The 23,745-nt window shown below is 35.8% G+C and overlaps 2 protein-coding genes across 2 annotated transcripts in view; both read left to right on the forward strand.

Moving 5' to 3' along the window:
- The first annotated feature begins 1,711 nt into the window (after nucleotides 1-1,711).
- On the forward strand, nucleotides 1,712-4,296 carry LOC125271708 (adhesion G protein-coupled receptor E3-like). Its single transcript, XM_048195874.1, has 4 exons — nucleotides 1,712-1,932; nucleotides 2,042-2,203; nucleotides 2,279-2,485; nucleotides 3,819-4,296. The coding sequence occupies exons 1-4, from the start codon at nucleotides 1,771-1,773 to the stop codon at nucleotides 3,918-3,920; spliced, it is 633 nt and encodes a 210-aa protein (XP_048051831.1). The 5' UTR covers nucleotides 1,712-1,770; the 3' UTR covers nucleotides 3,921-4,296.
- A 633-nt stretch (nucleotides 4,297-4,929) lies between these two features.
- The window catches only part of LOC125271700 (adhesion G protein-coupled receptor E3-like), a 30,304-nt gene continuing 11,488 nt past the window's right edge, over nucleotides 4,930-23,745 (forward strand). Inside the window, exons 1-10 of the mRNA XM_048195865.1 lie at nucleotides 4,930-5,236; nucleotides 5,685-5,766; nucleotides 6,664-6,720; nucleotides 10,873-11,244; nucleotides 16,572-16,625; nucleotides 16,811-16,867; nucleotides 17,460-17,491; nucleotides 20,354-20,425; nucleotides 20,560-20,761; nucleotides 23,505-23,621. Of these exons, the coding sequence (XP_048051822.1) occupies nucleotides 5,748-5,766; nucleotides 6,664-6,720; nucleotides 10,873-11,244; nucleotides 16,572-16,625; nucleotides 16,811-16,867; nucleotides 17,460-17,491; nucleotides 20,354-20,425; nucleotides 20,560-20,761; nucleotides 23,505-23,621 (982 nt within the window). The 5' untranslated portion in view covers nucleotides 4,930-5,236; nucleotides 5,685-5,747. The remainder of the gene's footprint in view (nucleotides 5,237-5,684; nucleotides 5,767-6,663; nucleotides 6,721-10,872; nucleotides 11,245-16,571; nucleotides 16,626-16,810; nucleotides 16,868-17,459; nucleotides 17,492-20,353; nucleotides 20,426-20,559; nucleotides 20,762-23,504; nucleotides 23,622-23,745) is intronic.

Here is a 23,745-nt window from a genome sequence, read left to right on the forward strand (position 1 = left end):
GACATAAAAAGCCAAGTCAAACTGCCCAACTAAATGAAACACAGATTACCATAATGGTGATGATTACATCTAATGGTGATCATATGTAAACCTCTGTTAATTCTCAAAAGAACTTCAAAAGTCAGTCTGGTTTGTAATAAGAGAGATTTAATGTCTTTTCAGTTGATTTCATCTAAGGCTGTGACTGAAGTCAGTTGTAGTTCTTGTGTCTCTCTTACCTTTAGTGTTTCTGCTCGTTATCATCAGGTGTCTTCAATAATTGAACAATCATCACTCAGTTAATCACTTAAGTACCTGATTAACTCTAACAGTGTTACTTCAGTGCTTCAGTGTTACTTTAACACCCTGCGGGTGGTTCCCATATGAACACAGAGCGATGTTATTTAACACCGGGGAATTTACTGTACTGTGGGATCTAACCCAGGGTTAGATCTCCAACCCTGCTCCTGAATAGCTACCATCCTGCAAGCTTTAGTTCCAACCCTGCTATAACACACCTGTCTGCAATTATCAAGCAACCCTGAACACCTTGAATAGCTGGTTCAGTTGTGTTTGATTGGGGTTGGAGCTGAAATCTGCAGGATGGTTGGTGCTTCTTAAATGGAAGGCTGCATCCTACAAAGGCTGCATATTTTGGCAGCCACGTCATCAAATGTTGCTGAAGCCCATCTCACTCGGAAGAATCCTTGGAAAGCAGCTTTCAGTTGACGTCCTTCTTTCAGCCTGTTGCAGCCTGTTGCATTGGATGTATTCTTCGCCAAAGCCACTGGAAGGCAAGCCTGCAACCTTTAGCCAAAACAGCGTAACGGCTAATGCTAACGCTCTGCCGGTACGCAGGGAAGGAGTTTTGAACGGCGACCACTGAAGTCACTACCATTACAGGATAGGCTGAGAGGTGAGCACGTGATTAAGTTAGCCGTTACGCTTTCTCCAATGGTAAGAGATACAGACCCTCTCATCTCCCTATAATATACAATCTCTGTCCTTCGTGGCCTTAAATTACCCAAACTCCTTTGAAATTAACAAAAATAAACTGATTGAAAATAAGTCTGTACTGAGTTTATTATAAAATGTAAAACAAAATAATGTTTCCGGACATGAAAGTATAGATGTTATGTTTTGCTTTGCTGTGAATTTAACACTAAACTGCCAATAATGTAAGCCACTGGGAGACATCAGACGGCTGTCATTCACTGTATTGCATTCATAGAAAGCCAGTTAATAGAAAGATTTGTAACACAAAGTATTTTTCCAAAACTAAAACATTTTTGACATAGCTCTGGACCAAGAAGGATGCAGCCTTCCGTTTGAGAAGCATCCAGTAGCTCTCCATGAGCAGGATTGGAGACCCCTGATCTAATATTTGACCTCCTGAGATAAAAACCCAACAATAGTGAATAGTCATTTTATTTGCTTGTCTTTTTTGCAAATTGAATGATTGAATTGGACTTTAATAAAAAAATATATATATATTGTAAATAAACTAATATAGCACATAACTTCTTTATGGTTGGACCAATTGTCGCCTTAAATAAAATCCCTCGACTTAACATGACAAATTCTTCTGTGGACATCGATCTCATTGGGATCACCAAGAACAGCAATGTAAATATGTGAAATGTTTCTGTAGGATTAAAAAACCTTAGAAAGATATTTCATACCATTGTCACTAATACACATTTGCTTATTTATATATTTTTTATTGTCGTTGTCTTAACATTGCATATAAGCTTCTGTTTCTGTCACACAGGATCAGCTGCTGTGGCTTTCATGAGCTTCAACACAATGGAGAATCTACTGAAGCCCGACTTCTTCAACACATCAAATGACACGATTAAAACCATGATGTCCACTGTGATCTCAGCTACTCTTCCCAAAACCACCAACACTAAACTCACCAAACCAGTCAACTTCACCCTCAAACACATCAGAGTGAGAGACTGAAATGTGTTTCTGTCCAACCTGAGAACTGGTGAACATCTGAAAACATCTAATATTCAGTCTTGTAATATTTTCTGCATGTTCTTTCTTCTTTCTGCAGGAGTTCGACCCCAGCGGTTCTCTGTCCTGTGTGTACTGGAATATCAGCGAGTGGATTGTAGATGGTTGTTCTGTTTTAGAGACCAACAGCAGCTACACTGTGTGTTCCTGTGTTCATCTGTCGACATTCGCTCTCATCATGCAAACCAGCAGACCACCAGAGGTACGAGAACATTTATAGTGACCACTGAAGAACAGCACAGATTTGGCACTCATGTACTCTGACATGTTTTCTCAGAGCGACTCACTGCTGGATCTGTTGAATTTGGTGTGTGTGATCGTGGGGCTGGTGTTCTTCAGTTTGGCCCTGTTGACCTTTGCCCTTTGTCAGTGGAGTCCTGGAGTGAATAATGTGGCTCGAATCAACATCTGCATCAGTCTTCTGCTGGCTCACCTTCTGTTTCTGCTCACACAACAGTTCCTGAACCTCATACGCCCCCTGCAGGTGAGAATGATGAAGGAGCCATACAGCTCAGCACCAGAGGTGTATAGTCCAGGGGTCAGAGTAAAAGTCCTGCCATATATTTTATTCCACCCACTGAAGCCGTGTTAAAGTTAATAAGATAATTAAGTGGTTAATTGAGTGATGATTGACCATTATTGAAGACACCTGATGATAACAAGCAGAATCACCAAAGGAGAAAATCACAATTTTAAGTCACCATCATAGAGATGAGTGTTTGCTTTAGTTGGGCTCTTGACCCTTGACTATTTAATATAAGATTTTTTTTTGGGCTGTTGTAACTGAGTTGTAACAGCCAGACAAGCAAAGCGAAAAGAAGACCAGGTGTTGTTGGTTATGTTTTCACATAATCATTATTTGACCAGAATCACTGAACTCATTTAGAGCCCAATCTCTGAGTTAGATTTACATTATTGATTACATCAGAACTGTGATTCTACAGCAGAAGATCAGTTTTTTCAACATAAACCGAAGGATTTCACAAAAGGTGTTCTGCTCAAAAAAAAAAAAAAAAAAAATTAATTTCGAGACACAGACATCAAGAATCAGTCTGTGAATCTCAACAGTGGTGAGAATAATAAAGCATGTTGCAGTGCATTCTGGGAGCCACCAATCAAAATTCATCCATGGCTCCCCTCATGCATTGTTGCATGAATAAATTATGAGCTTAACTGTCTTAGTAATTTCCTTTTTTGTCACTATTTTTAATTTTTTTTTATGTTTTTATGTGACTTTTTAGTAGCTTGTTTTCTAATGTTCAGAGTTGATCTGTTGATCAGAATATGTTGCTTGTCGCCGTCATTTTTTATTTATAACAACTTTTATGATTTTTTTTTTTTTGGGTTATATTGAAGAAGCTGATCTTCTGCTGTAGAATCACAGTGCTGCTGTAATCAATAATGTAAATCTAACTCAGGTCAAATAATGATTATGTGAAAACATAACCAACACCACCAGATTATCTTTTCTCTTTGTTTGTCTGGCTGTTGCAATTCAGTTACAACAGCCCAAACAAAATCTAATATTAAAAAGTCAAGGGTCAAGAGCCCAACTAAAGCAAACACTCATCTCCACGATGGTGGCATAAAAATTGTATTTTTCTCCTTTGGTGATTCTGCTTGTTATCATCAGGTGTTTTCAATAATGGTCAATCATCACTCAATTAATCACTTCATTATCTCATTAACTTTAACACTGCTTCAGTGGGTGGAATAAATAAAATGGCAGGACTTTTACTTTCTGACCCCTGGACTTTACACCTCTGCTCAGCACAGCCTCACTGAGAATCATCATAACCATCTCTATTGGTCTCCAGTATACCAGTGGATACCTGTGTGTGATTGGATATACGGTTGCTCTGGTTGTGGTGACTCTGTCTGTCGGGCTGCTTCCTGAAGGCTATGGCAGCGAACAGTGAGTTGGTGTTTAAAATGAATTTGATTAGAAGGAAATAAATCAGCTTGGGGCTTTTGTGATATTTTTTCTATCTGTTAAAAGTACATTTTGTACACACTCTGTATAAACACATACAAGATTAAAAAGAATAAAATAAAAAGGTCAACACCAGAAATAGTATTTTTGACAAATTCATCCAGTTCTTATATTGTGTTTTCCTACAAATAGCTGCTGGATAAAATGAGGGTAACTATGGTTTGTTGCATGGCCATTCATTACCTACACATGTCGCTCATTAGCCCTGTGATTTCCTTGTGTACTTATACTCTGTGTTTTAGCTGCCTTGCAGAGGTGCAAAGTCCAGGGGTCAGAAAGTAAGTCCTGCCATATTTTTATTCCACCCACTGAAGCAGTGTTAAAGTTAATGAAATATTTAAGTAATTAATTGAGTGATGATTGACCATTATTGAAGACACCTGATGGTAACCAGCAGAATCACCAAAGGAGAAAATCACAATTTTTAAGTCACCATCATGGAGATGAGTGTTTGCTTTAGTTGAGCTCTTGACACTTGAAGTTTTAATAGTAGATTTTGTTTGTTTTGATTTAAATTTCTCTTTCTTTCAGTGTTTGTTCACAGCAGGTGTTTGAATGATTTAAAGAATGTTTCAGGAACATCATACTAACCTTTAAATAACATTCTACTAACATTAAGGAAACAGAACATATTCATGTTCTTGGAATGTTACAAATCAAGCCATCTTCTGCAACATATTTAATAAAAGTCTTAACTGTTACTATATCTGTGAAATAATCAGAGAATCTGATCACAAGGTCTATGCAAAATTTTTATTCACAACACGAGTCAATAATCAGAATTTGAGGGATGGATGAGACTTGAAATGTCCATCTTATTGAGGATGTTAAGAAGGAAATGTTGGGATTGTCCATGACGGGTCAAGCTGAGAAGTAAACTAATGATCGATTACCAGCAGCTGCCAATGTGTGTTAAAACTGAAGTAAATACATAAATAAAAGCTGACAGGAGATTATGCATATGGCATTATGTGTAAAGTCTTTCCACCTCTGACACTGAGGGGTATTCATTTAACACTGGGGATTTTGCTGTGTGCCAAAAAAACTGGTTATTTGAGTTTTTTTATGCATACATTTGTATATGCATTTGAATTTGAGAAGGAAACAGTGGAATGTAAAACAGTGTTTTCTTACCAGGATGATGGACTGATAACTTCTCAATATACATCTCAACACAACAAATGTTTTAGTTAAGTAGTCGGTAGTGTCGGATGAGGATCACTGTATATCAGCTTATATCAGGTAAAATCTGTTCATAATGATCTTCATCAGTCTCTTTAATCAAAAACATATTGATGTTACAGTTGTGTAGTTATAATTAATGCGTGTGTAATTTGGGCTTTGACCAGTTCAGGACTCTTACTGTAAGTCCTTCAACATTTTTTAAGGATGAAACTGTATGGATAAATGCAGAACACTTGTAGATTCCCTAAACCAATTCTCAGGTCTGATATTTATGGGAAACTTGTGTTTCTAAGATGTTTTATATATGAAAATTTATGGGGAAATACAAGAGCATAATTTGCTTTGATAATAACTGTTTAAAACTCTCCTCAATTTAAACTCTAATGCAAATTCATAAATGCTGTGGGATGTTTTTCACGTGTGTTTGAAACAGAGAAAAAAAAAAAGTTTTTTTAAAGTCATGTATCAATGCAATGGCTAATTTGTTTATTCTTTAACTGTAAAGGAAACTCGTCCTCTGAACTGGTTTGTGGATAAAGAGAAATAAACTGGACTGTCAAAACTGACAATGGCTTCATTTCATAAAGGTGAGTATTCCTCTCATCTTTAAAGGTTTGGCTCTCATTGCCCCACAAACCTTGACATGAACTCCAATACAATCCAATACAATCCAATACATTTTCACTTGTTTTATTGATGAACAGATGAAATTTATGTAATTCACTCAATCATCGTATGCAACAAATGTGAATGGAAATTGTTTCTAAACAGTTTCTAAAGTGTTAAAAACATCCTGAATGTAATCTTCTTAAATTCTTAAAAAGTTTCTTGATGAGTGAATTATTTCAATTTCATGTGCTCCTCACACAAAGCTGCTGTTTGACTTTAGAAGACGTGGAATATGACACTCAAATCATACTGTATAGACTACTGTAGTGCTGCAATGGGGCTTTTTGTCAGTTTGAACAGAAAAAGCTTAATATTTTCATTATGTGAAGAAAGATGGGTAAGGATAATAGCAAATTCTACACTCTCAAAAGGAATGTGTTAAAAACAACACAACCTGTGTTATTTCTTAACACACCTGCATGTCTAGTTAAGGACAACACATTTTGTGTTACTCATCCAGTGTGTTATTCTTAACACACTAATGTGTCATAAATAACATGTTTGTTGTTTCTCTCTCTCTCTCTCTCTCTCTCTCTCTCTCTCTCTTTCTTTTTACACATGATCAACTTAAAATGACACAAAATGTGTTAAAATAGCATAACACAAAAATGTGTTATTAATTAACACATCCTTTTTGAGAGGAAAAGATTTTTTTCTGTATTCCGTGAAAGAAAGTCGTACTGGTTTGAAACGACACGATGTCTGAATTTTCATGTTTGGGTGAACTGTTATTTTAAGTACAAGCTTGTATTTATATGTCTTTATCTGACCAATGTTCTTTGTAAGTTGTTGATTAAGTTGTATTTATTTTTTAGATGTCTTAAGACTTATCTTGGCCTTTTCAACTCTCACACCGTTGACGACCGCAATTGGTAATGTACTCTGCTGTTGACTAATGTTTTGTATGGATTCATGACTGTAGCTTTAGAAGTCTGATGCTGTGGCTGCTTCATAATGGGAATATAATCATTGTGCAGTGGCTTAATTCACTGATCTTGTAACTGAATTTAATAAAAGCAGTATCTTACAAAATTTGTTTTATTTGATTTACCTAAAGATCCAACACAGTTTTAGTCAGAAAATCTGAATGAGAATTAAAACAGATTGTACACTACTTTAACGATTCATCACTCGAATTGGGATCCATTTGCATGCTTTAATGGTAAAAAATAGTCGTACAGGCAAGGGTCGAACAGGAGCAGACAGGTGTAATACAGGCAGGCAGAATCGTGGTCAAGGAACAGGCAGATAGGTCGGGACAGGCAGATATCACTCACAGAACGTAGAAACAATCGGGGGTCAATAGACAGGCAGCTCAGGATCAGTAACGGGATACAGCAAGGTCAGTAACAGGTAATCAAACAGTAGAAAATGCTCAGAAATGTTCACCGTGGCAAAACAAGACTTCACAATCAGAGAACGTATGACAGAGTCTTTTATAGTCCGTGTGATATGAATCAGCTGGAGCGGGAATCAGTCAAGAGAAAGGGCTTCTGGGAGATGTAGTGTGTAGTGTATGTGTGTGTGTCAGAAGTGGACATTCCAGGGGTCAGAAAGTAAAAGTCCTGCCATATTTTTATTCCACCCACTGAAGCATTAATGAGATAAATAAGTGATTAATTAAGTGATGATTGAGTATTATTGAAGACACCTGATGATAACAAGCAGAATCACCAAAGAAGAAAATCACAATTTTTAAGTTACCATCATCGAGGTCAGGGTTTGTTTTAGTTGAGCTCTTGATCCTTGACTGTTTAAGATTAGATTTTGTTTGGGCAATTTTAACTGCATTAAAACCAAACAGACAAGCAAAGTTAAAAGATGGTCAGGTGGTGTTGGTTATGTTTTTACATAAACATTATTTGATCTGAATCACTGAACTCATTTAGAGCTCAATCTCTGAGTTAGATTTACATTATTGATTACAGCCGCACTGTGATTCTACAGCACAAGATCAGCTTTTACAATACAATTTTTTTTTAGAGTTCTGATTTAAAAGAAAAAAGCAGAGCTCATTTAAACACACAGACATCAAGAATCATCCTGTGAATCTCAACAGTGGTGGCCATCATAAAGCATGTTGCAGTGCATTCTGGGAGCCACCAATCAAAATTCATCCATGGCTCCCATCATGCATTGCTGTATGAATAAATTATGAGCTAAATTGTCTTAGTAATTTCATTTATTCTCACTATTAAAATTTTGCTGTTTTTCTGTGACTTTTTAGTAGCTTGTTTTCTAATGTTCAGAGTTGATCTGTTGATCAGAATATGTTGCTTGTCACCGTTGTTGAGATTCACAGGCTGATACTTGATGTCTGTGTGTGCCTAAAAGATTTTTTTTTTTTTTTTTTTTCGTGATAAGGACAACTTTTAAAAAAAAAAAAAAAATTCTGTATTGTATAAGCTGATCTTCTGCAGAATCACAGTGCTGCTGTAATCAATAATGTAAATCTAACTCAGAGATTGGGCTGTAAATGAGTTCAGTGATTCAGATCAAATAATGATTTTGAGAAAACATAACCAACAACACCTGATCATCTTTTAACTTTGCTTGTCTGGTTGGTTTTAATGCAGTTAAAACTGCCCAAACAAAATCTAACACTAAAAAGGCAAGTGTCAAGAGCTCAACTAAAACAAACCCTGACCTCGATGATGGTAACTTAAAAATTGTGATTTTCTCCTTTGGTGATTCTGCTTGTTATCATCAGGTGTCTTCAATAATGCTCAATCATCACTCAATTTATCACTTAATTATCTCATTAATGCTTCAGTGGATGAGATAAAAATATGGCAGGACTTTTACTTTCTGACCCCTGGAATGTCCACCTCTGGTGTGTGTCAGTATTCTGGTGACGGCTCCCTCCGATGGCCAGAGGAGGGAATCACGGAGCTCGTCTCTGTGACAACTACACACAAAAAAACAACAGTGAAAACAACTGTGATTTCCTCACAAACATACATAAAGAATCAGCCTATGAATCTCAACAATGGTGACATGCTTTTTGATTCTTGATGTCTGTGTGTGAGGAAGTTTTGCTGGAGTTTTAAAGTGTTTAGTGTTCAATGTGTTTTAAAACTCATTCATCTTTTCTGATTAAAACAGTTTTATCATTGTATTTCTAGAAGAGAGCCAACACAAACTTAACATTTTATTCATATAAAGCTCAATCAATAGATCAGTGAATTAAGCCACTACATGATGCTTAAATTCTTATCATAAAGCAGCTGATCACAATTCCTCGTGTCATTATTGCATAACAAAGAACTACAACAGCCGCAGAAAAACTAACACTAAAAAAGTCAAGAGTTAAACTGACTAACTAAAGCAAAGACTGACCTCGATCACGGTGACATCAAACAATATTATTTTCAACAAATCATCAACATCTAAACCTCTGGTAATTCTCAATAACAACTTTTGTAGATGTTTGTCAGAAATAAAGTCAGTCTGGTTAGTAATAAGTGAAGCTGGTAATGCTGTTTGTGGAGTTGTTTGATCAGATCTTCAGAGATTTAATGTCTTTTATCTTCAGTTGATTTAATCTAAGGCTGTGGCTGAAGTCGTAGTTGACCATGTGCTAAACATGGGTGTGCTGGTTGGGAGGCGTCCGGCCAGTGGGACCGTGACAGTTATCAAACATCTCCACAAACAGCATTACCAGTTTCACTTATTACTAACCAGACTGACTTTATTTCTGACATACATCTACAAAAGTTGTTATTGAAAATTACCAGAGGTTTAGATGTTGATGATTTGTTAAAAATAATAGTTTTGTTTGATGTCACCATTATTGAGGTCAGTCTTTGCTTTAGTTGGCCACTTTTACTCTTGACTTTTTCTGTGGATGTTGTAGTTGTTTGTTATGCAATAATGACAAGAGAAAATTATATCTACTTTATGATAAGAACATAATCAATCATGTTGTGGCTTAATTCACTGATCTAATGACTGAGCTTTATATGAATAAAATGTTAAATTTGTGTTGAATCTCTTCTAGAAATACAATGATAAAACGGTTTTAATCAGAAAATCTGAATGAGTATTAAAACACATTGTACACTAAACTCCTCGGGCAAAACTTCCTCACACACATACATTTAAAATAAGCGTATGAATCTCAACAACAGTGACATGCTTCATGCCACAATGCATTCTGGGTGTATCATGCCAAACTCATCTGTAGCCCACAGAATGCATTGCAGCATTAAGCATGTCAACATTGTTGAGATTCATAGGCTGATTCTTGATGTATGTTTGTGGGTAAATCTCACCGTAGTTTAAAGTGTTTAGTGCACAATCTGTTTTAAAACTCATTCAGGTTTTCTGATTAGCACTCTGTTGGATCTTTACACATTACTATAATTCACCCTTCTTCTGTAAAGATTTACATTTATTGTATTAGCAACAAACTCTGATCTAGCACAAAACCTCAAGACTGTATCATACTTCACACCTTTTGATAACACACTAAATAGATACAGTTACAAACATTTTGGATTTTATGTCAATTATGTGATTTAGGTAATGTAAGTGTATTTTCTAATGTGGCATCTGTAGCCTGTGTAATTATTTCAGCAACAAGGGTGATTTGAAACATGTATCTTGCATTGTTTGCTATTGAATTAACTGATTGTTAAAAGTATTAAACTGAAAGAAGATCATACTGTTGTTTCAGAGATTAAATCAAAATTTCCCATTACATATCACAATGATCTTGTGTTTTGAAATGATTATATAGAATGCAAATTTGTACAACTAAAATGAAAGCATGAGATCAGGTTTTGAAAGAAGGACCAGCACCATTACAAGTGTGATCAGTTTGGAGTTTTGTACTAAGAGTTTTGAAAGTATACACCATACTTGTGAAAATAGTACCAAAGCAAAAAACAAAACAAACAAAAAAAAAACGACTCCTGGATACATTTTATTAATAAAACACATTAACAGTTTATTAATAATATTAATAATACACATAACATTTCTAGAAACATGTTAATTTCTTGAAATATGTTCATTAACAGCTAATCTCTCTGACCCCTGCTACAACTACACTGTGCTGGACAATCCATGGAGATCCATCAGTAATACAGATACCTCCAAGTGTGACCAGTCTGTCTCCTGGAGCGGCTGGTATCGGCTCTTCTTTAATGGCCTGAGTGCTGATATGTTAGACACGTGTATTGGTCAGCGTCACTGTGGCACTCAAGTCCCACTGTGGATGAGTGGTGGTCACCCAAAAGTTGAGAATGGAGTCGTCACTCGAGCTATGTGTGGTTCAGCTTTTGACTGCTGTGGTAACCCGTCAAATCCCATTAGAGTCAAAGCCTGCCCAAGCAATTATTATGTCTATGAGCTGGTTAGACCATCTTTCTGCAATTCAGGATACTGTGCAGGTAATTATAATTACATGAGCTTTTTACATACTGTATTGTCATTTCACAAATGTTTTTATTTCTGCTCATTAAACACTATTACTTGTCACTATTACTATTATTTCTTTGCACAAACAGACATCAAGAATCAGCCTGTGCATCTCAACGACGGTGACAAGCAACATATTCTGATCAACAGATCAACTCTGAACATTAAAAAACAAGCTACTAAAAAGTCACATAAAAATTGCAAATAAATAAATAAATAAAGAGAATAAAGAAAATTACTAAAACAGTTAAGCTCTTAATTTATTCATGCAGCAATGCATGATGGGAGCCATGGATGAATTTTGATTGGTGGCACCCAGAATGCACTGCAACATGCTTTATTATTCTCACCACTGTTGAGATTCACAGGCTGATTCTTGGTGTCTGTGTCTCTAAATGAAAGATTTTTTTAAATAACAACTTTTGAGAAAATATATTGAATGGTGTGTTTGTGGATTATATTGATAAAGCTGATCTTCTGCTGTAGAATCACAGTAGTGATGGGAAGTTCGGATCATTTTACTGACTCGGACTTTTGAGTTTCGTTCAACAAAATGAACGAATCTTTTTTCGAGTCATTTCGTTCATTTAGTTTAGTGATGGGATTTATGGCTCTTTGAGGGGATCCGGATCTTCGCGATCCGTTCCTTTCAAAGAGCCGTTCAAAAGAACGGCTCTTTTGGCTCTTTTTAAATATTTAGTCAGTTTTAAGAAGCCAGCTTGGGGGCATCTCAGTTTATCCTGGAAATAATCACTGGGAGGAATGATGAGGTGAGATTTGTAGTCAAATAATTAAAACTCGGATATCACACACCAATATCTGAGTTTGAATTATTCTGAAATATTGATTATTACCTCATTTGTCATGTGTGGACTATATTCCATAGGGTTGCACAAATCCCTCTGCTTAGACAGTGACATCACTATTTTGGATTTACCTTTAGTACAAAGTGTGTGTGTGTGTGTGTGTGTGTGTGTGTAAAGCTACGTTGACTTATGTTATTCATACAATATCTACTCACAAATAAACATCAAAAACAAAGCCGGCTGCAATGAATTTCTGTGCAAAACAGCTTTTACTACAAACACTTCCACACAAGAACATTGTTATCACACAAGAACATTTTGATAGAAAACAAAAAATATTTAAAGTAGATAAAATTAGAATAAATAAAAATTTTCCACTGGAGTACTCACGTGAAGGATGCGTGCACAACTAATAACTAATATCATCACGCTATAAAGGGTTGGCCTGCGCTGGGTGCGCCCCTCCCCCTATAACTGTTCTGTCTCGCGGAGGAGCTCATTTGTGTGCATCTGTGTAAAACACGCATAGGAAAAAAGAACGACAGAAAGAACGGCTCCCCTCCAGCCGCGACTCGGCTCCCATCGTTCATGTTTATGAGCCGTTCAAAAGAATCGGTTCGTTCGCGAACGTCACAACTCTAATTTAGTTCATTTTAGCAAAATGTAATTAAAATGTTACGTGTTACTTCCCCAACACATCTACTACTTATGCAAACGTTGATCCCACTACAAACAATACAAAACTACAATGCTATAAGATTCAGAAATGATTAATTCATTACCTGGGTCTTCAGTTTATGACAAGCTGATTAAGCTCACCTCACCTCTTGTCTGACAAGTCTTCGGGTTTAAGTCATTCCTTAATGACGTGACAGGCAGTCCCATGCTAAACCAATGCAGTCTGAGCCGGTAAGAGAATTGATTAGTTCATTTCATGAGTCTTTCGGGTTTTTGAGTCGTTCCTTAAACACGTGACAGACCCATACACTACGCCAATGCATTCTGAGCCGGAAAGAGAATTGATTAGTTCTCTTCATGAGTCTTTCGGGTTTTTGAGTCGTTCCTTAAACACGTGACAGACCCATACACTACGCCAATGCATTCTGAGCCGGAAAGAGAATTGATTAGTTCATTTCATGAGTCTTTCGGGTTTTTGAGTCGTTCCTTAAACACGTGACAGACCCATACACTACGCCAATGCATTCTGAGCCGGAAAGAGAATTGATTAGTTCTCTTCATGAGTCTTTCGGGTTTTGAGTCGTTCCTTAATCACGTGACAGACCCATACGCTATTTCTGACATTTCTGTCACTGTTTTTGTTACTGTTTCTTGAGGATCTGTGGTGTGTTATTATAAATAAATAAAGCCCTGTTATAAATAAAATATTGATTAATTTATCTTTTTGACTGTCTATCTGTAAATAAACACTAGGCTATATAATAATATAATAATCCAAGCCTACAATACAAAGTATTTATAGCCTAGTTTGTTCATTTTTACTCCAATTTTGAGTTTGCTGTTATAATAATTGCTTTTCCTAGGCAGACTTGACATATTGGTCTAATATAAGAAGATTGCTCAAAAAGGACATAATGACATAAATTAAAAGCAAATAACATTTTGAATTTGAATTATTAATGTTAGTTTAAAACATCAAGGTTATGATAACTTCAGCTTTAACAGTTGTAACACAAACTCAAACAAAACTGGAGAGTTAACGTTATTTACTAATAAATATAATGTGCTTGGGTCACACAGCATAGCGTATGGGTATGTCACGTGATTAAGGAACGACTCAAAAACCCGAAAGACTCATAAAAAGAACTAATCAATTCTCTTTCCGGCTCAGAATGCATTGTCTTAGTGTATGGGTCTGTCACGTGATTAAGGAACGACTCAAAAACCCGAAAGACTCATAAAAAGAACTAATCAATTCTCTTTCCGGCTCAGAATGCATTGGTAGCGTATGGGTCTGTCACGTGATTAAGGAACGACTCAAAACCCGAAAGACTCATAAAAAGAACTAATCAATTCTCTTTCCGGCTCAGAATGCATTGTCTTAGTGTATGGGTCTGTCACGTGATTAAGGAACGACTCAAAAACCCGAAAGACTCATAAAAAGAACTAATCAATTCTCTTTCCGGCTCAGAATGCATTGGTAGCGTATGGGTCTGTCACGTGATTAAGGAACGACTCAAAACCCGAAAGACTCATGAAATGAACTAATCAATTGAATCATCAGGTGAACTACTTCTAGCAGTACAGAACCTGTAGAATATTGCACATGCGCGACTGAACGAATCACCCCCCGAGACGACTCGTTCTTCCCGAGTCACATTAAAGATTCGTTCAAAATGAACGAATCGTTCAAGAACGACACATCACTAAATCACAGTTCTGCTGTAATCAATAATGTAAATCTGACTCAGAGATTGGGCTCTAAATGAGTTCAGTGATTCAGATCAAATAATGATTATGTGAAAACATAACCAACACCATCTGATCATCTTTTTTCTTTGCGTGTCTGGCTTTTATAGCTTATTTACAGCAGTCAAAAAAATCAAGGGTCAAGAGCCCAACTAAAGCAAACCCTGATCTCCAATTTTCTATACAATATACAAATATACTCACATGTTGAGTTTAAACCTTAAATCTCATGCAGATAACTGTTAACTAACAACAGCACATGTGCAACTAAAAGAGACTGTCACTGCATCAGCAACTACACAGTTACAGCCTTTAAAGTCCCCCTGTAGTCAATTATTTTATCCCTTAAAAATCATCTTTGATCACCAGAATGACATATTTAAAAAAAAAAAAATCAAGTGAAAAAACTCTAGAACCTTGCCTCATTTAATATACACAGATCAATGAATATGCAAATTAGTCCCGCCTCCACTCATGCCAGCTCTGAGAGTCTACTGTTGCTACAGTGACGATTTGTTGTTTGTGTTGTGGCTATACATGAAATAAATCCACCTCCTTGAATGAGCGCAAATTTCCAGCATATTTACTTGAGCTTATCAGGTAGGCTAATATCTCTGGTTTGATCCATTCCAGAGGCGGCCAAAATCAGAATTTATAATGGACTGAATATCTCTCTCAGAACTTGATGTGCGAGGACACACTGACTGAATATGCTCACGAATCACAGTCACACATTCAAAACAATATTGTTTTAGCTATGTTTTATAGTATTAAAGTATTTCGAATGACAAAACATGAACTTTATTGAAGTAGGTTGTCACTTTACTTAGCACAAGCCCCTATGCGCTCGCACACTTGGCCCAGCCCTTGCGACGGTTCTGTAATTCATGAATTAATATGAATTAATATGATTAGCCTTTTGATTGACTATGTTATCAAACAGCTAATAATGTGTTGCTAATGTTACACACACCGTTCCTGTTCTTCATCTCAGAGTCAGACAGCTGCCTTCTAACAATCAGTATCCTTACAAACGCTTTGAACAACTCAGAACGTCATAGACTTGTTATGTTGATAAATCTACACAATTTTTCATATCAACAGAAAATATACCGGGATAACCTGGCTTCTCTCGAGACTTTCCTGCTTCAGAGCAGTCACAGTTAATGATATGCTAACGCCTGCCGGCACGTTGTTGTGATTGGTTACAAGGTAGTCTGTGATGTCACAAACCGCACCGATTTCAAACCACAGGTTTTTGGTTTACTGCAGTTTCAAACATAAAATGCTCAGCAATGGTGCTGACTTATGAATTTGCACATGGTTTGTCTTAAAGCATATTAAAAACATTACATAGACATATAAACAACATTAATCACTTGATTTTCACCACAGGGGGTCTTTAAATAAAGCAACATGCAACATAATATCAGCATTTGTCAGCTCATCACTGACTGAAGCACAAGTTCTACTCTCCAGCACAATGGTGACCCACAAAACTCAGACAACAAAAAACCATTTAAATCCCAACAGAACATTAAACACCAACATATTGTGCAAAAACACATAAAATACCACTTCAGTTCAACGTTTACTTTACTAATCAATTATTGAGTTTTCAGACCCCTTTTGCGACTTTTTTCCAAGGAAACCATTGTGACAAATATACTTGTTAACCTGATCTAGCTTCTGAGACCCCTCGGTACTGCCGCACGAGCGCAAGATTTTGCTTGCTTTCACCTCTCTCTCTGCGTCTGCTATTCAGTGAGTGGCCGAGAGAAGCAGTGCATTCAGTTGAGGATGTCAGAGAATAAATAAAATTGATACTATTGCTTGTAAGCTGAGTGATCAGTTTTATTAAATAATCAAGGGTCAAGAGCACAATTAAAGCAAACACTGACCTCCATCATGGTAATGTCAAATGAAACAAAACAACAACTAAACTTCTGTTAATTCTCAATAAGAGCTTCTGTAGATGTGTGACAGACATAAAGCCAGTCTGGTTAGTAATAAGTGTTTTATTTATTTGCATTTGTCAATTCATTTATTTTTTTATTTATTTTCAGTTGTTAACACCAGTGCCACCCTTTCAACAGTCACACCAAAGACGACCTCAGCTGGTAATGTAGTCTGACGTTTCCTCTGTTAGATTGTGTTTTAGTTAAATATTTGTGAATCTGTAGAATTGAACAGATGTGTGTGAGTGTGTTTGTTTTTCTAAATAAAGATGAGCAGAGGTTATATCTACATGAGCTCTTTGTATTGTGTTTGTTGATTCATTGTTCATCAGTCATTATTTTTTCAGCTGTTACTAACATCAAGAGCACTGATACAACAGTCACAGCAGAGACGACCTCAGCTGGTAATGTAGTCTGATGTTTCTTCTGCTGGATTGTGTTTTGACTGAATGTTTGTGGATCTGTAGAATTGAACAGATGTGTGTGAGTGTTTGTGATAAAGATAAGGAACAAGTGTGTGTGCAATGTAGAGTTGCAGATCATTGCAAACAATTTACACGTCTGCACACAAGCTACTGTATATTAAGCAATATTTTTTTGAACATTTGTTGAATAGATTGAAATGAGATAGATTCTGATTTTATGTCCATATATGGAAAAAAGAGGCATTCATTCCCACATTTATGGTCGGATCTATTATTTTATTTTTGATAATGGCTTTCTTAATTCTGACTGCTGCTGATCTACTGATATTGTTTAACACAATGATTTCTTACTGATAGTTTTATGGGCTGGAAATATGAGTTTTGATCCTAATGGAGCAACATTATAACAGTCTTAAAGTGAGACACTGACGTTCACTCCGGACTAACTTCAAAATAATAAAACACTACAAATGGATACAAGGACTTTATGAGATTATATTCCAAAGTTTTTGTCTGACCCTGCTGAATATTCATTCGCAGATTGTCTTCATGCTGATTTCTCTCATTGCAGGTATAAATATAACACTGCAGGACGGATGCACCGTAAGTTGAGTTTCTGAAATTGAAGTTTTAGAGTTGAACTGACAGCTCCTATCAATAGCCATGTTTCCATAATGTATTTTATGCAAATTTAGGGATATTGCATACACTGTTAGACCTTGCCGGGCTTTTTTACAGTATAATACTGGCAACACTGTTGCCAGTGATTTACTATTGATTGTACAGTTATTTACTGTAATCTACAGTATGTTACTGTAAAGATACCATGCACTAAATTAAAGCTTGTGTTACCTCATTTCATTTGTAGAAACCAACTGCCTCAAATTGTCAGACTGCCATTTATATTTTATAACTAACTTTAATTATATTATAATAACATATGCATATTATTATTATGAACTTATTTCTTTAGAGTTCAAAAAAAACATTTTAAATAAAAAGATTTTCACTGCATCAGCAACTACACAGTCACCATCTGTTAAATAAAACAACATGCAGCATATCATCAGAGTCTCTTGATCTTCTCCTGAACTTAAGCACAGGCTCTACTCTTCAGCACAATGGTGACCCACAAAACTCAATTTTACAGTAAACTATAAAACTGCCAATAGTGTTGCCAGTATATAACTGTTTTTTAACTTACAGTTTGTAACTGTTAAAATACATTTTGTGGGTGTGTCTTTTTAACCCTTTCAACCCCACAGGAACATCCTCTAGTGTCCACACTACAGAGAAAAAGTAACATTGATGCTGTTGCAGTGAGATAATTAAGTTAATATTTAAATGATGATTGAGCATTAATGATGAACACCTGCTGTTAACAAACAGACCCACTGAAAAGAAGAACAAGAACAGAAAAAATACGAACAGAACTACAACTGTCTTCCAGCCATTACACAATATTACACTTATTACTGACCAGTGTAACTTTACTTCTACAGAAGATCTTATTGAGAATTAACAGAAGTTTAGATGTTGATGTTTTGTGAAGAATAAATGTGAAGAAAAAAACAAATGGTTGCGTGCTGATAGTTATGTGTTGGTGAAGACTTAACCATCGCATAGTCTCTTGATTCAATGAATTCATACCTTGCTTTATCTATTGTCATATTGTTAACAATCTAATATTTTACAGTATCACCACTGTGAAACTACAGCAAGAGCTCTAGCAACAATCAGCTAAAAAGAGTTTATTTTTAAACACCATGCACAAAAAAAAAAAAAAAAAAAAAACAGCTGTAGGATTATTTAGACACACACAGATATCAAAAATCAGCACATCAATCTCAACAATGGTGGCAATAAAACTGCATAATGTATTCATGCTGCAGTGCATGCTGGGAGTTTTGTACAATGCTGGCATCCAGCATGCACTGCAGCATTAAACTTTTGGATGTCACCATTGTTGAGATTCATATTCTGATTGTTGATGTCTCTGCTGTCCATATTATGCCGGAGCTCAACATATTTTATACACTATAAGACTTGTGTATTATCTTAAATAACTGATTACTGAAGCATTGCTGGTTCTTATGCTGTTAAATCACAGATATAGTATAATCAATGAAGATAAAATACCCATTAAAATACTAAACACTGAAAAAGATCAGTGACTTAAACAAGTCCAAGATGATTGCAACATCATCACAACAGCCAAAAAAACCTGATCAACTTTTTGTTTGGCTTTTTCTTGCCATAACAAACATGTTTTACAAACACTCAGTTACAGCAGCCAGAAAAAGTTAAAGTCAAAGAGTCAAGAGCCCAACTAAAGCAGACACTGGTCACCACAATGGTGACTGCAAACTTCAATAAATTTTTATTTTCAATAAAACATCAACATCCATATCTGTTAATTCTCAACAAGAACTTCTGTACATGTATGAAATAAATAATGTCAAACAGGTTTGTGAACTGGTTTGACACTCAGTGTGGCTGAAGTCAGTTGTAGTTATTGTGTTTCTGCTCGTCTCTTTTTTCTGTTCTTGTTTCTCTGTCCTTCAGTGATTCTGCTTATCAGGTGTTCATCAGTGTCTGAATTCACTCTCTTCTTTTCATTAACTCTGTCAAGTGGACTATATTAGTGAACTAATGTAGGGAATAGTGAATGAGGGTACAGGGTGTGATTTAGAACGCAGCCTCTGAGTGTCGACTTTGAGCGATGTTAACTCACAGTATATTCCTGTAGGCTACTTTCTCGAAAATGACAAAAATTACCCAGAATGCATTGTTTTCTACAGTATATTACTGTTTTAATGGAAAATGGTTTGTTACTGTCAGAATTTGGCCATTTTTCTACAGCAAGGTCTAACAGTGTAAGGCTATGTGATTACTGAACTAATCAGTTTCATCACACACCATCTAAAATTTAGTTTTAATCATTCTAAAAAAATGCTTGCTGTCAGAATGATTTGGTATAATTACCTCCCAGACCTGTTACAGACAATCATAATCATCAGGCATCCAAACAAAAGATGGCTGTTTTTATTATTGCGTTTCATGTCTTGCAGCAGCTTCCATTTTTTATAACTGATGTTTTGTGCCAGTTTTTCAGGAACTGGCAGTTTTGCTCTCTAGAATACATGGAATGGAAATGGTGATATTTTATGTTTTTGTTTTGTTTTGTTTTTGTTTTGTTTTGATTTTTGCTCAAGTTAAATTTGCAACTTTGGATTAGAAACAGCTAATTAGTCCAAAGAGTAGTGCAATAATTGTAGTTATGTGAAATATGAATGTGCTTTTCCGTTTAATGTTGATAGATTTGTGTTATGCGTCTGTGCTAACATCACTGAAGGATCTTCACAGTGTTCTTCAGTACAGTAACAATACATGTTTGGTTCCCTGTTAATATTAAAAAAACATGATCAAAATCAACAAATACTGCTTTCACAATTGTGATTTCAGAGTCAGAACTGTTTCCAAAATCTACTTGAGCAGATCGAGAACATCTCAACATCTCAAGTGCTCTCTGTGAATGTAAGTCTTCAAGAGAAAATAATCAAATATTTGTCAGTTACAGACTGTAGATAATAGATGAGTGACAAAACAGTGCTGTCTTATTGTTTCTGTCGACATTTACTGTGACTCTATTTATCTGATCAATAAACTAGACTGTGTCCAACATTTTGACCATGGCCTTCAATGCTTCAGAGAAGATTTTAGAGTCATCATCATCATCATCATCATCAGTCAGCCCAGCTATACTCGCCTCCCAAGGAAACAGTATGTTAAAAACCAGTGAGAAACTCATCTCTACATTGGTGAAGCCGACATACACAAGTCACAATGTCAGTTTTGCTCTTGCTGCTGTAGGTAAGTGGACAAACAGTTATTAATAGGGCTGTCAAGCGATTAAAATTTTTAATCTAATTAATCTCAAATTAATCGCAAATCAAATTTGGCTGAGAAATTACTCCCAAAAGATCATTTAAAGTCATTAGGTGTGAAGCATCAAATAGACATTACAAAAAGTAGCTTCAGCAAGAAAAATTTTATTTGATTCAACATATAATTTATTACACATACTCTTTTGGACCATGAGGCTAAGTAAAGTAAAGTAAGACTGAATTTTAATTTTTGACAGGATTTGGACTGCAGTAAACAATCTCAACAACTGGCTGTCAATCATACATATGGCACCTTTAAGTCATTAGCTGTGTTCCAACTCAGAGGAATATCCTCTGGAAGTCGCATCTGAAGGCTGCATACGTCATTGAGTCGATCTTATTTAATAAAAGTAACTGTAATAAAACTAACTGTTATTCCTCATGAGGTGTAAAATACTGTAATTTCTTTATTACTAATGATTACATTTCTTAAATGATACAGACTCAATAGCAGCAGAGGATCACAGGTGACCAGAGGTGGGTAATCCAGGGGTCAGAGAGTAAAAGTCCTGCCATATTTTTATTCCACCCACTGAAGCATTAATGAGATAAATAAGTGATTAACTGAGTGATGATTGACCATTATTGAAGATACCTGATGACCCTTGACTTTTTAATCTTCTGCTGTAGAATCACAGTGCTGCTGTAATCAATAATGTAAATCTAACTCAGAGATTGGGCTCTAAATGAGTTTAGTGATTCAGGTCAAATAATGATTGTGTGAAAATATAACCCACAACACCTGATCATCTTTTCTCTTTGCTTGTCTGGCTGTTATAACTCAGTTACAGCCAGCCAAACAAAATCTAATATTAAAAAGTCAAGGGTCAAGAGCCCAACTAAAGCAAACCCTGACCTCGATGATGGTAACTTAAAAATTGTGATTTTCTCCTTTGGTGATTCTGCTTGTTATCATCAGGTGTCTTCAATAATGGTCAATCATCACTCAATTAAACACTTATTTATCTCATTAATGCTTCAGTGGGTGGAATAAAAAATATGGCAGGACTTTTACTCTCTGACCCCTGGACTTCCCACCTCTGCAGGTGACAGACAGCCACAATGATTAATACAGCTACAGTAACTATATAATTGTGAAAAGTTACAAGTATTTTAAAAGGGAGCAGACAATACTGTCTGTATCTTTTGTCGTTTATGTCAAAGGTCAGTATTTTGGTGCAAATTCATTCATCATTTGGTAGAAGCTTGTCAAATAAGACAGATGCTAGATGGACAGGCATCCTGAAAAACTATAAAAAATGTTTGAATTTAAGGACATTTTGGACAGTTGGATTTGGAAGCAAAACCAGTTGGGAACTGGAGCATTTGAGTGTACGATATACTCACAATAAATTCCCTGGTGTTAAATTAAAGGGTTAGTTCACCCAAAAATGAAAATTCTGTCATTAATTACTCATCTTCATGTTGTTCCAAACCTGTAAGACCTTTGTTCATATTCGGAACACAAATTAAGATATTTTTTTGATGAAATCCGAGAGCTTTCTCCCCATAGAAAGCAATTACCACACATTGTAAACACAGTGCAGCGCTTCTGGGTTCTACATCAGAATGCCGGCTCATTATTGGCCAGCTCTTGTGTCACCATCACACACATGCATTGTGGTGCTCACATGAACAGTGTGAGAGACTGACACAGAAGAGAAGAAATTGTTGAATGAAGTCATTACTTTTTTTTGCACACAAAAAGTATTCTCGTTGCTTCATTAAACATTAAGGTTGAACCACTGTAGGCACATTGACTATTTTAATGTCTTTACTATCTTTCTGGGCCTTGAAAGTGGTCATTGTGTTGCTGTCAATGGGTGATAAGAAAGCTCTCAGATTTCATCAAAAATATCTTAATTTTTGTTCCAAAGATGAACGAAATTCTTATTGGCAAGGGTTCCCAATCCAGGGCCAACGTCCTGCAGAGTTTAAATCCAACCCAGCTCCAAAACACTTGTATGTAAGCTTCTACATATCAAATACCCCAGTGTTAAATTAACTCTGCTCTGAGTCCACACTCAAGTGTGTTAAAGTAACACTGAAGCAGTGTTTAAGTTAATGAGATAATTGAATGATTGATTGATTTATGTATGAGTGTGTAGTAGTGATGAACACCTGCTGTTAACAAGCAGGCTAAATGAAAGAAAAGATTGCTTGCTTTAGTTGGACTCTTGACCCTTGACTTTTTAAACATTTGACCTTTTTTCTGGCTGCTTTTAAAGGGCATTTATTGTGGCAAAGAAAAGTCAGAGAAAAAGTGATCAGGTGTTGGTTACGTTTTGATAGTGACATAAATACCACAGAGTGACCTGATTCTCTGATCTCATTTAAAGTTTGATATCTTATCTTTGTGTTATCAAATATAGCAATCCTTTAACTTTACAGCATTAGACTCTCAACAATGATGGCAATCAAACAGCATATTCAGGTAAACAGAGAACATCACAAAACAAGCTACTAAAAAAGTCACATCAGAAACATCAAAAATAAAAGAAAATAGTAATGAAAGAAACTACTAAGACAATTAAGCTCATAAATTATTCATGCCACAATTCATGCTGGGAACCATGGATGAGTTTTGATTGGTGCACCCAGAATAAAAAAAAGATAACTATTGTAAATAAATTAATATAGCACACAACTGCTTGTTTCTTTTTAATCAGAGGTTGAAGTCTTCATGGTTGGACCACAGGTCACCTTAGATAAAATTCCTCGACTTGACACGACAAATTCTTCTGTGGACATCGATCTCATTGGGATCGCCAAGAACAACAATGAAAGTATGTGAAATATTTCTGTAGGATTAAAAAAATCTTAGAAAGAAATGTCATATCATTGTCACTAAACCACATTTGCTTATTATTATTATTATTATTATTTATTTTTATTTTTTTTATTGTTGTT

The sequence above is a fragment of the Megalobrama amblycephala genome, linkage group LG7 (assembly GCF_018812025.1).
Source record: "Megalobrama amblycephala isolate DHTTF-2021 linkage group LG7, ASM1881202v1, whole genome shotgun sequence".
Classification (NCBI taxonomy): domain Eukaryota; kingdom Metazoa; phylum Chordata; class Actinopteri; order Cypriniformes; family Xenocyprididae; genus Megalobrama; species Megalobrama amblycephala.